Below are 14,203 nucleotides of genomic sequence, written 5' to 3'. Positions count from 1 at the left end.
ATCTGAAACTACTATGATTCTTAACTTTTTTGTAATTTACGTTGTAAGCTCTTATTGGTCAAGTTTAAATATTTCCAATTGCTGTAAGAGGAGGAACAGTAACAAATTCTAAGTAAAGTTTTAATCGTTGCAGAGGTACGATACAGCAGTTACGTTTTGGCAGGTTACTTACATAACACCCTGTATAAGAATAGATCCTATTTTATTTATTTTTTGTTCGACACTGTCAGAATTTGAGAATTTTCTCCTATGTGAACGGATTTTGATAAACGTGACAACTTGTCAAAACGAAACGTCAAGTTAATTTTAAAGATTTTAAGCGATTTGGAGCCTTTAAGGGGGTCGTCGAACAAAAAACGTTGTATTCAACTCGTTCTTGTGTAAATTGGACTTTTTTTGGCACCCGTGGGCCTTTGAAACGCTCGTTTCACTCGCGTTTTAATCTGGCCCACTCATACCAAAAAAAGCCCAATTTACACACGAACTCGTTAAATAAATAACTATTACAGAACTACATCAGATTTAAATGTCCTCCTTTGCGTTCAAATGCAAGAATGACATCTGCGAATCATTGAGTCGTAAACATACGCTATTGTTGCATCATCTTGACGAATTTCATTAATTCTTTTTATTATTTGGTCAGGTAATTCTTTACGTGTTTTTATTTCGAAACTGTAAACCAGTTGCTTCAACTGGCCCCAAAGAAAAAAATCCCTGGGGTTTAAGTCGGGTAGTCGGGAGATCTTGGGGGCCAAGGAATTAAACGTCTATCAGGAAATACTATCTAGACGTCTGAAGACCGTTACCATAGAGATAATCAATATCTGCATGTTCAGATACACTAAACTCATTCATTTTGACAACTCTCAACTAGTTACTTGTTTCAGAAATTATGTTGTTTGTAGTTGATGTAGTTCTGTAAACAAACAAAATAGGACCTACGTTCATATAACATTTTTTTCTTAAAATGACTTCCCGAACACGATGTCAGTTTTTTACACCTATTATAAATCACCCTGTATATTAGAGAAAAGAATGGATTTTGTATTTCACTCTCTACATACTTTAACACGAAATAGTTATGTAATACAATAATCAGTAAATATACTTCCAGATTAGCACATATTATAGCAATCATTCATTTGATTGTTAGTAGCTACCAGCAACAATAAATACTCCAATTACTGTCGACAATCGCGATAACAAAGATAAACAAAGTACGCAAACAGTGCCGTGAGGTTCGATCCAGCACAAAAATACTTTTTGAAATGGCTACGTCATACACTGATAATCAACAATTAATAGTTTCGACAAATAAACTAGGGTCAGAGTTGTGTTATGATAGGATAAACACATCCAATCACAGTCAATTTATCCAGCGCACCAACAACACCATTTCGATGAACTTGTAAATACGAACATGTTGAGAACAGCCGGCAGAAATGTGTTCAAAACGAAAAACGTGCCAAAATTCCAGCAAGTGCTAAGCTACACCACCGACACCAACATCCCCAATCAAGCAGATGTCGTCGTCATCGGTACGTACTCATTGTTTCGTTATTTAGCCGTTTGACAATCACATTTTAAAATTCAGGTGGCGGCGTCGCCGGTTGCAGTCTCCTCTATCATTTGTCCAAAAGGGGGATTAAGACCGTTCTTCTCGAAAGGGCGAAAATAACGAGCGGCACCACTTGGCACACCAGCGCCCTGTGCTGGAGGCTGAGACCCGGCGATGTGGACATCAGGTTATTAGAATCGACCAGGAAACTCCTCATCAGTTTGGAACAAGAAACAGGTCTTAATACGGGGTGGATCAACAATGGAGGGCTTTACATCGCCAAAACAGAGGTATTGCGCCAGATTTGTCGGGGTTAAACAGGAAATGTTTACTCTTACGGTTTGTTGACAAGTTCGTTCATTAAAATGCAAGCGCTCATGGTCTTTTAATGTTTAAATGTCAACCGTGTCATTATGCGAGTTAGATCTTACTTGTCGGCTTGGTCAATGTCAAGTGTTTAAATCTTTGAATTGATTAAACAGGTAGAGCAGATACGAAACGCAGGAAGAAAATGTAAATAACGGTTTCAATTCGAGTTTACTTGTAGCCAATGAGAACTAATTAATAATGTTAAATTTTTGATGCAGCTTAGTTCAGTTGGAATCTTAATTGACATAAAGTAACGTGTGCAATAGTTGTACTGCTTTGTATTAACTTCGGTAGATTTTATCTTAGGAATGTTAATTTTTTGACAGCATTTTTTACAGCAATTGTGAACTGACGAAAAGTTTGTATCTTGTAGTGATGGTATGTCTCTTATCTTTGAACAAATTTTGGACATGCATTGACTGCATGCGTTTACAAATATCTATCTAAACTCTGTTTGCTCTAAAAATGGGGATAAATCGTATACCTACCACGTTGGTAATGAATGATAAATGATAAATTGATTGTTATAAAGGACTTTATTTCTCTCTAGAAAATTGTAATACGCACTTTGACACATTTTTTGTCTGCAAACTAAAAGTAAAAAATTGCTAACAAAATTTTGTGGACATATTTTTCGACAGTAATTATCAAAAGGTGTATGTTTACTATTATCTCATTTTGCAGTGAATGTTGTTTACAAAGTGTCAATGAAAACAAAAAGTACTTACTAATCACCCGTTAGAACGATTTGATTGTGTTTTAAGTAATAGGACTAGTAAAAAATTATCTGATAAATTTAAGTCCTAGCTGTGATTTAATTTCGCCTCGTTTATTATTTATCAGAGAAAATATTGTTGTTGCAAAATATACAGGTGCGTCCTAAAAAACGCCGCAAGTCATATCTCCGTTATTTATGGCTTGATTCAAATAAAATAAAAACTGGAATAAATCATTTTAAAAGCACTGTAAGCACAATATAGGTACCCCCTGTGCATTCTCAAACTCGAACATAGGCAATTAACATTGTATTGAACGTTTTTGCTGATTCCTGCTCGCCAATTGAACTTACAGGTAAGGTAATGGTATCAACATACAGATAAAATTATTGCGCTTGAAATGATACTAATAATAAGATTAAAAATTAAAAGTGCTATTTTTATTTTTTTCTAACACTAATCTCTTATACTGTTTCCATGGTGCATTTGAGCTCACACCTTATGTTTCCCATAAAATACGCTTGTCTCTATAAGACACGTCGTCAATAGCAACGTATCTTATAGAGTCATAAAATACGCTCACACACATCATTCAAGTAACATTTTATTCATAATTTTTACAGTAATTATCACAAAAGTGAAAAGTACAATAATTATTGAATTGGAATTGCCATATTAGCTTCGTGCTCTTGTTCCTAACATCTTCTTTAACTTCTGCTGTTTCATCCAATGCAAGTGCCCGGCCATCGAAAATGGCAATCTTTACATTTTCTTCAAATGATTCTTGCCGTAGTGTGAATTAACTTTTAATGAAGTTCTACACTCTTACCCCATATCAAGAAATCGAATAATTTCTGAATTTATTAAAATTTCTGATAAGATGTTAGTGTTAGAAAAAATCTTGAAGACAACGCGTGTTTTATAGTTTAAAAATCTCGATCTATTAAATCCTCGCTCCCTGCGGTCGCTCTGATTTAAACTACGATCTCGATTTTTAAATCGTCTATAAAACCCTTGTTGTCTTAATAGCTATAAAATACTAATTTAAAACTTGGCGATTTTTAAATATGACATGCCATGATTTTCAAATTGGACAGCATTTGTCAAAAAATTTAGTAATTTGTTGGGTTAAGTCAGCGATTTCAGTAAATTACTGTCAAAATTATTTACGGAAAAATGAATAGTTACTTCATACAGATTAAGACAAATTTCTCTTGAAGTAAGTTTATGTAAATCGCGGATACTGAATATCCTCAGGAAGTATAAATATCATCCCTACAAGACACAGTGTCGTCAACAGATTTTTGCTGTGTTGATGAAGAAAGTAACAGTGAAACCTGTTATGAAATACAGGAGCGTGCTAATGATCGTGGCTTTCTGTCGACAATTTGCTTCAGAGACGAATCTACTTTTACACTAAATAACGAACCAAATGTTCAAAACACGCGATATTGGGCTCAAGAAAACCCTCGAGTAAATATCCCTACTAGAACTCAGTATCCTCAAAAAATTCCTATCTGGGCTGGGATTTTTAATAACATTTGAAATAAAGGGAAATTTAAATTCAGCAAATTATTTAGATTTATTATTAACAAAGGTAGGAACTGCATTGTAATTTTTTGTAATTTTTTGTAACGCATTCTAACATGCGGCATATCATTGGATTCAGAAAAATTATCTCTTTCAAAATTGGAATAAAAAAATATACCAAGCTATTTGAAAAAACAAAGTTGATTATCATGACTTTGAATTACTTTTGGAAAAAAAAAATTAGTCTATGTTGTGCTTATAGTGCTATTCAAGTTTTTTAGGACGCCCTGTACATGTGCTTTTTGGGAGACTCCAAAGTATCGTAGAATATTTTTGCTAATTAAGAAAAATGGTTCAAATGGCAATTTGAAAATAAATTTAGTGAAACCGCAAAGGGTTATTGTTACTGCATTTTTTTAATAATATCTATAATTGAAATTTTTTAATAAACAATTGTCAAAACGTTATCATGTTGGTACGAGCCAAACAGTGATTTTTATGATAATACGATTAGTCACACTGAGTGTCAACATTTTTTTTACCTAACTGAGTCTGCGCCCTGACGAGCGAGACTTTATTTCCAATTCGAAAAATATTTCCGCTGATTTTTTGAAAATGAATTCCGGGAAGTGAAATGAACATAACCTTAACTATGATTTGGTGTCAAATTGTTATACAGCTGGTCCATATGTGCACATTTTGGGGTGGTACAGAGTGGTTTTTTACTTAATTTTGACATTGACAATTTTTTGACAATTTGACAAAATTGTCACTATATCTAGTGCGAGTACAAAGTAAGAAATAAAGTTTCTTAAATTTATATCATTTCCGATATCATTCTGCGGACAGGTTAATTTGTATCTTTAAATGGCTCCATCTTTTCGCTTAAATTACATTTTTCTTCCATCCATCTTCCATCTTATGTGGAATTGTGCGGTTTTATAATTTTATTGTGTCGAATTATATCGAGCCGCTGAGGCCGTCAATTCAGATGTCAACAGTCAAATGTCAAATTATTAAATCTTAGCCTCAGCTGTGTCTTCGACATCTTCATTGTTTTTCTATATTAGAATTACTTTTCATCTTACAACAGTCTATTTAAAACCTGTCATTAATGGAGTTCCATAACCTCCGTTTTTCTGTTTGGTACCGCAATATGCTATAGAGCGGTAAATATCAAATACATGTACAGGGTGTTCTCGAAGTTGACGCGTTCCTTGTAACACGAGGTACTACACATTATTCTTAAGAATTTTAGCCTAAATCTTCTTAGTAAAATGTTTGTATTAACGGAGATAATTGATTGTATATTTTTATTGTTTTCTAAAATTTTAAGTCCGGTCCTGTCCATTTCTCCGCTGTACTAGATTAATAACTAACCTGGCCTAGAATGGTGTCTTTCCCGAAATCGCTTTGCAATACTCTCTGGACGCTGCAGATGCATTCTGATAACGTGATAACATTGCCCATGCATTTGCAACATATCTGTGAGCTAATTATTTTCCTAATAATAAAGCCATTTCGACTAATTAAATGACAACTCTGACAGTAGTTTTGATTATCGTCCATGCTCATTTGATTTTTTTTTTGTCAATTCCAATTTCTAACAAATCAGCGCAAATTTCAGCAGGACCGGTTTCAAAAATTTCAAAAAAATTAACTTATTGTATCTTCATTGCCGTACACATTTTACTAAGGTGATTTTGGCTAAAATTCTTTAGAACAACGCATACTATCACATGTTAAAAGGAACGCCTCAACTTCGAAAACACGCTGTATAACCGAATTCCGCATGACTCCTGATATGCTTGTATGTTCTTTTAAAGACACTTTATATAAATTGACTATTCCGAGGATTTTACCAGAAATCAATGGCATAAACTTAAGGAATTTTATTCCTTATTGTGAGAGTTTCAGTGAATCAGAAATACAGGATCAGCGAACACGAAATTCTTTTATTATGACAACTCGTTAAAAGTACAATTGTTTGTTATTTAGTGCCTACTATATAACACAACACATGGCAACACCAAAGGGTAAAATTGCCAAAACTCCAACACTTATTTTATACGCGTTCTGTACAAAAAATTTTGATAGTAACAATCTTTTTTATTCACAATTTTGTTACTACTATTTAATGCCTTTAATTATTTATTTCTTGACGATATTATGCCATTTTTTCAAACTATATCACATTTATCAATAGATTTATGATTTTATGAACATTTACTTAATATATGCACGTTATGTATTTCCTGCTTTTTTGATATACCTACCTACACGGAAAAGACCTTAACATTTCATTTGATTACTTAATATTTATGCAGATCTATGGCGTGTTTTTTTAAATTTCACCTAGCAGTAGACTTTGAAGAGTCGATTGTGAACGCACCACTCGAGTAAAATGTAAGATTTAAACACCGTGATTCGTAACCGGTATAGTGCGTTCACAATCGACTGTTCAACGCCTACTAGAGTGCGTTTCAACGAGAGGTACACGTCTATAAACTTGCGTAGAAATCTGTTTCGGTCTACGGTGGCGTGGCTTACCTAGACAGTAGCGGCGTTAGTTTGTACTTTCCAGGGAATTTTCTAATTTCATTTCAACAGCTGATTTTTCGCCATTTTGTCGCAAATCACAGCCAGGTTATTGTTCTTAACCGTCTTCTCTTTTATGTCATACAACTTGATTTTTAATCCCGGTTGTGAAAATCTGATATTTCCTGTGTTGTGGAAGTAAAAACAAAAATAAAACTGGACTACGCCAATGAACTCGATTTTGGGTCGCCCTTCCCCTACATCTGGCGCATCTCGGTAGCCACGCCTGTGTACCTCTCGTTGAAATGCACTCTACTATGAGGTGAAATTTAAAAAAACACCCGATATTTATTAGGCTAGCCAAAAAAATTTCAAGTTTTTTTTAAAGTACGTTTTACAACATTATCTTTTGATTCTGCCACCTTTCGGATAGCTCATCGTCAAATAATTTTTTGTCTCTGTCAAAAAATTATTCACGTACCTACCTAATTTCTGCAAGAAATTGTGTGGGACGACAACAAAATGAAAATCACTTGGAGCAAGGTTAAAAGAATATGGTAGGTGAAATAAAACATCTAAGCCAAACTTAAAACATTTTCGGACTGTGATCAATGGAACTTGAGATCTAATACTACCCTGTTGGCTAGTTCTGAACTTTTCCTATCGGTGGTTTTCTTCAAGTTATCAAATTGTGAACGGTACCTATTTATCAAAATTAGTTCATATTACGAAACACTCTTGTGGTTCCGCGAAGTGCACACCATAAACTATTTTGGGGGGATTTTGGGGTTGGTGGAGGTTGGTCTTGTGTGCAAACTAGAGAAGTCAAAAGTTTGAGTGAATGGGTCTGATAAAGTATTGATTTTGGCCTGTGAAGATAAACACCTATATCGCAAAATAGATTTCCAACAATTGGTCATTTCTTCCTAAAAGACCAGGTTATCCTCTAAAGGGGTGAAAGCCAAAAGCTTGTGGTGATGGTTTCTCGGCATTCACTCATCTTGATATTATTACTTTTAGGACGAATATTTTATTTTGGCAAGCCAGAATTTTCTTCATCCAGGTTTTGAGCAACGGTGTGCAAATCCAGGAGCCATCTTTCTGTAGTATCTTACTCAGTCTTTACGTGGATAAATGAACATCGGTGGTATGAAGGAGCCAATTGGGTTCATAGCACAACCGATAATTTCCCCTTCCCTAGCTGATTACAGGTCCAACATTTTTCATTTCTTTTTCAGAAAAAATTCTGCTTGTTTTTAGACCTCATTGATTCCCGTTTCGGCTATACTATACATTTTATTAGGATCGAGTTTATACTTCAGTATCACCCTTTCTAGATTCCCAAAAAATAATTTTACCTTCTTCTCATTAACCCTTTCATTGGATACTCGTTATCTGTCAATGCAATATCAGTGCAAAGCAAGGAGGTTAAAGTAGAAGGAGGGAAAGCCAGTTTGAAAAAGTGCCACCCGCCAAATCGTGCAGAGCCATAAAAGGTTGCTAAACAAGGGTGGTTGGTGGGGATGGTACCAGTGGCGTATAAAAGACGGGGCGCACAGATGCATTTATTGTAATTTGTAACATAAAGTACATGAAAAAAATTAACAAAAATAAAAGAAGTAAATTTATAATTCAGAAAAAACTATAAGTACATGACGGGGCGCACTGGAGCATTTGTTGTAACATAAAGACGCTTAACACCTCGTTGCGGGGGTTAAAGGAACGCCACTGGCGCCAAAGCGATGCAATACCCGGTGGGCCGTTCAAGGACGTTCGCGGTCATAAAAGGTTGCTGGAGAAGGAACGATTGGCATCACTTTCAATGCATTACCAGCATAGGACGCTTTCCCTCCTCTTACTTTAACCTCCTTGGTGAAAAGGTACTACAAACGCACTGAAAAGGTTAAAGGCAGTGACTTTATTGACACTCACTCCTTTTGGTCGTCTAAATGATATGCTAGATTGTTGACCTAAGAAATCCTTTTAATCAGGCTTTTCGAGTCAGTTACTCTTTTTGTTAAAATGATGGTGTATTTTCAAGTTTTTCGCATAAGAAAATACCAATTGCTTAAAATCTGTTATTGTAATCGGTTAAAATGATTTTGAACATCCTGTTTCCTTGATTTTAATAAAAATTGGAGGCACCCCAAATACCTACATTTTTTTGGTGTACCTAGGTATTGTTCGATTTTAATTTGTCACTGAGAGTGGAGTATGGAATTATAAACATTTCGCAGGGTGTCGAATTGATTTTGTACCATGTTTACTCACGCTGGCATTTTATAGCTTTAAACAGGGACTCTATTCTAGAAACAAATTTCAAAGTAGGTTTTTTTGTGCTAAGTCCACATAGTTATTGAAGAGTGAATTTGATACTGACGATTGTTGAAAGATAATATATTTTAATCAGTCTTGCTTCAATCATAAACAGAGATAACTTTAAAGATTTTAGAGATAAATTAAAAAACTAGATATCCTAGACAGATACGAGTACTGATCACAATCGGTTCATTTTTTAAAATGTGAATTTACACTTTTAGATTAAAAATTGCATTGATTGGATTATCGTTTTATTGATATCAAATGAAAAACACTAGAGTCGGATCAAATCGGGACGCATTCTGACGTAAACCCATGATTAAGGCATCTTTAGCAAATAATACTAATTTTTTTTATGTGGGTTCCATTTGTTCAAAATTTGGAACCCAAAAGGGCATTCGAGGTCTAAAATAATAAAGAGATTGTCAACCATAAATTTTGGAGGCACTGCAGGTAAAATTAAAATTCAACTATCATGTTTACTGTTTAATGGAAAAATATTTTAACAATATGCAGGAAATTGATATAGTTTTTAAAAAAATCCAATGAATGTCTCGTTGAATCCTAAACATAAATTCTGAAATTTCATTAATTAACTACGCTCTTTGGTTTTGCTTGTCGGATGTCCCCTCAACAATAAAACCGATGTTGTTGATATAACTTTTAGTTCTGATGTACCTAACTACAGGGAAATTTAATGTCTCAACAGTTGTGGGGTGTCCAGCGTAATTAAACACGGGTAGACCCATTTCTCTAAACTTTTGTAATTGGTAAACTATCTTCTGTCAAACAAAATCGGTATCAATTAATCCGTCAGTTTATGTTAAAATATCATTTTAGGAGCGCATGCAGGAGTACAAACGCCTCCATACATTCGGCCACTTCTTCAATATTGAAAGCCATGTGATAGCCCCTTCGGAAGCAGCAAAACTGTCACCGATACTCGACCCTAAGAAATTCAAAGGTGCCCTCTACTCCCCAGGAGACGGTTGTACTGACCCCTCCATGTATTGCGCAGCTCTAATAAAAGGCGCCAACACTCGAGGAGGACAAGTAATACAAAATCCCAATAAAATTATTTTACTGATTTACATTTTAGGTCATCGAAAACTGTCCCGTCAACACCATCCTCACCGATCCCACTTCCGGAGCGAGAAAGATCAAAGGAGTGGAAACAGCAAAAGGAACGATCAAAACTAGTTGTGTTGTAAACGCTGCAGGAGTTTGGTCGAAGAATATTGCTCAGCTTGTTGGGTTAGATCTGCCGATCGTTCCCATGAAGCATGCGTACGTCATCACCGATTCGATACCGGAAGCGAAAAATGCACCGAACATTCGAGACCACGACGGGGGTATTTACATGAGGATGCAGGGTGACTGCATTTATCTAGGAGGCTACGAAGCTAATCCGGAAATAATCAAAGACATGCCTAGCGACTTCCAATTCAGCCTGTTCGACTTAGACAAGGATATTTTCGAGGTTCATTTGAAAAATGCCGCTGATATTGCTCCAGTTTTTGAACGCGTCGGTATTAAATCTGATATCTGTGGTGCCGAAGCCTTCACTCCAGACCACAAACCCATCATGGGTGAAGATCCGAGATTAGCAGGTGCTTCACTTCTAATAATTAACATAAACTCTGTCTAAGACAAAGTTTTTTCTACAGGTTTTTACTACTCGTGCGGTTATAATTCTCTGGGTATTAATCTGAGTGGTGGTTGCGCTGAACAGTTGGCCATCTGGATCTCTCAGGGTCGTCCAGAGATACCAATGTTTACTTATGATATAAGAAGATTCACGCCGAATTTGAGATCCGATCGGGCTTGGATTACCGAAACTAGTCAAGAGAGTTACGCTAAGAATTATAGTATTGTGTTCCCTCACGATCAGCCTTTGGCTGGAAGGAATCATAAAATCGGGCCGTTCCACGAGGTGAGAGGTCATTTTGTTTGTTATCGAAAATGTTAATTGGATTTTTTAATTAAGCAATCTTGTTTTTAATCCAAGGGTCAAGTCTACGATAGATAATAAAGAGAACAGAAATAGACTCGGCGATTTTTCGTTCTGTAGGTGGTCAACAGTCATAAAAGGTGTTTCAAAATAAAAAACTTTTAATTTGTTAAAGACAGAGATAAGATGAGAATCACGTAACTTTATAAGAACTGCAAGTACCTAATAAGTTAAAAACTTTGTAAGATATTTTTTTCTTTAAATGTCAGTAAAATGTGACATTATACTGCTGGATTGATAATACTAAAGTGTCAATTCATTTCCATGGCATCTGACGAGCTGAAGAACTGCAGATAAAGTTTATTATCTCCGCTGACGAGCGGCAGATAAAGTAAACTAGCTATATCATTTGAAATTCCCTTGAGAAAATTATAGCTCTCGGTCTACGGTCTCGAGGTTTAAACTTTTCTGGCGTGACTTATAGTCAACATAACACACTCTTATCATAAATAACTATTATATTGATATTTCTCGTGAAATACATATATTTCAACAGATTTTAATAATTATACGTCAGATGTAGTAGTAGATGGGTATTGATAAAAATCTACAAACTGAATGACCAAAAGTGAATTTTAACATTTTTTTATCTGCATATATTTTCGTTTTTCTTTCTTCATTACATATTTTGTCTTATTTTAATCTTAGTTAATTCATTTTGCAGGCTCTTGTAGCCAGTGGTGCCGTAATGGAGCAAGCCCAAGGTTGGGAAAGGCCAGGTTATTTTATTAAAGATCGTACTGCACCTGTACGAGGCTACGATTGGTATGGCTATTACGACCACGTCGACAACGAAGATAAGAGATACGAACACGAATTGGAAGGAGATTATACGTTTGGGTTCTCTAAACATCATGATCTGGTTTGTATTACTTGAAAATGTTAAGAAACTAAATATAACTAAATAATAAACGAGAAAATGATCAATCACAACAATGATCATTTGGCATTTATGATTTTGTCGGAAGTGTTTTTACTTTTTTTTCATTTCTATACTTATTTGCTGTGTGATACCTGATAACTTGACAGTTATTCGGTATTTAATATTAATAAGGGAAATCAAGTTGTAACAAGTCTTAATATAACATTGTAAGTTAGATCGGAGAGGAGGCAAACGCAGCTAGAAACAACGTCGCCCTTTTCGACCTCTCCTACTTTACTAAAATGTACTTAACCGGACCAGATGCGGAAGAAGCAGCTGATTGGCTCTTTACAGCTGATACAGACAAAGAACCAGGACGTGTGGTTTACACTTGTTCGTTGAACAGCAAAGGAGGAGTGGAGGCGGATGTGACAGTCACACCTTTAGAGGAAGGTGTGGGTACTCTCGTTGGTCCCATTTTGAAGGTAGTTTGAAAGATTGTGTACCAATAGTAAATAATCAACCAAGTCGTATGCTTTTGCTATCGTAGGGTAAAGGGTACTATATCGTGGCTGGTGGAGCGTCTGGTTACCAAACAGTCTCACATTTTAAGAAAGAAATCGGCAAGAAAAATTTCAAAGCGGTGATAAGCGACATCACGGACAAATTAGGAGTACTATCCATTCAAGGGCCAAAAAGGTAAATTGAAATGTATAAACTCATAAACTAGTTTTTTAATGTCGGTCTCCAACACTATTGCTTAAATCTATGTAAAAGAAGCACAGTCATTTTATTGGTTGCCTACTCCTCGAAAAGTGGATTATCAATTAATTCATTATTAATAGAAAAATACTTTATTTTGCCCTACGGGCTTTCCGATTCCTGATTACATTTTTTTCAAACATAAAACTGTAACTCCAAAAAAATTAAAATAAACAGTTCTACTCCTATCCCCCATTCCATTCCTTCTTTGTTTTTCCCTCTCCTTGGCTTTCTCAAAACTATTTCAAGATAGTCCGACTCTACTCTCTTTCTTATTCTCAATTTTTCTACTCTTTCCCACGCTTCTTCGTTCACTATTCCGTAATCTTTCACAGTTTCCCCCCTGCTACCTATACAGATCCATTCCCTTTCTTCGTTCCCTTATTGGTTCCCCTTTCAATACCTCCCATCCATCTTCTTCGATCCATTCAACCAAACTCTTCCCCTCTGCATTTTTCACCTTGTCTTTTGGATTTTCTTTTACCATCCCCCCTCTCCTCTTTCTAATTTCTTGTTCCTGTTTCTCCTATTCTCCCGTTGAAGTCCCCTCCCAAGAGTATACGATTTTCCCTGTTTTCTTTCATTTTAGCGTCAAGTAAATTACGTAATAATAATTCAACGGGTGGTGGAAATTTAGAATTGAGACAGACTACATGTGATAAATATGAGGATTGTATTTCTTGAATCTTGATTTATTTTTCTAGTCGGGAGCTTCTCCAGTCGATCACTGAAACCCCGATAACCGACGAACGCTTCCCCCCAGGAATGTCCCACATCATCCAAGTAAACGGTCACGTTTGTCGCGCTATGAGAATCAGTTTCATCGGTGAACTAGGCTATGAATTGCACGTCCCCGTGGCTTCTTGTGTTCCTGTCTACAAGAAAGTAAAGGAAGCCGGACGAGGTTTCGAGTTGAAACACGCCGGATTCAGAGCCTTATATTCTTTAAGTCTCGAAAAAGGATATCATCTCTGGAACCACGATCTGAGAATTGACGACAATCCTGTCGAAGCGAACCTGCAAATGATTTGTCGCAAAGACGGCCAGTACTTGGGTAAGCAACACGTAGAAAAACTAAAGCAACATGGTGTGAAAAAGAAAAGGGTTTTCTTCACTTTGGAGGATCGGGTGGCCATTTACGGCTTGGAGACAATCTGGAGGGACGATACGATTGTAGGGTTCTTGAGGAGAGGTGATTGGGGGTATAATCTGGACTGTAGTATCGGGACGGGATTCATTGAACATCCCAAAGGACAGATATTGACAGATGAGTTTTTGAAGAGCGGAAATTATCACATTGAAGTTCTAGATAAGAGGTACCCCGCCACTTTGTTTTTGAAGAGTCCTTTCGATCCGAAGAGTCAGAGGTTGTTGGGACAATACGATGCACAGTTCGAGGAACAATCACATTTCGAAGACTGATTGTGTTCAAATCATTTTTGTAGTTTGTTATGTTTTACAGTTGACAAATTCGATCAATAAAATACTATTTTCTTTATAATTTACTCTATTAACTACTAACAATAAGAAAAATGGAA

General features: G+C 35.9%; 1 protein-coding gene across 1 annotated transcript; it reads left to right on the top strand.

The window, feature by feature from the left end:
* Window positions 1-1,160: 1,160 nt before the first annotated feature.
* Window positions 1,161-14,166, top strand: LOC138132841 (sarcosine dehydrogenase, mitochondrial-like). The gene is made up of 9 exons (XM_069050511.1): window positions 1,161-1,538; window positions 1,595-1,848; window positions 9,871-10,083; window positions 10,130-10,640; window positions 10,698-10,963; window positions 11,706-11,903; window positions 12,140-12,388; window positions 12,454-12,602; window positions 13,370-14,166. Exons 1-9 carry the CDS (start codon window positions 1,421-1,423, stop codon window positions 14,085-14,087), a joined length of 2,676 nt encoding a protein of 891 aa, XP_068906612.1. The 5' UTR covers window positions 1,161-1,420; the 3' UTR covers window positions 14,088-14,166.
* Window positions 14,167-14,203: the final 37 nt, after the last annotated feature.

Source organism: Tenebrio molitor, chromosome 6 (assembly GCF_963966145.1).
Source record: "Tenebrio molitor chromosome 6, icTenMoli1.1, whole genome shotgun sequence".
NCBI lineage: Eukaryota > Metazoa > Arthropoda > Insecta > Coleoptera > Tenebrionidae > Tenebrio > Tenebrio molitor.
Note: the sequence above shows the minus strand (reverse complement) of the source record. Positions and strands in the feature narration are given on the sequence as shown.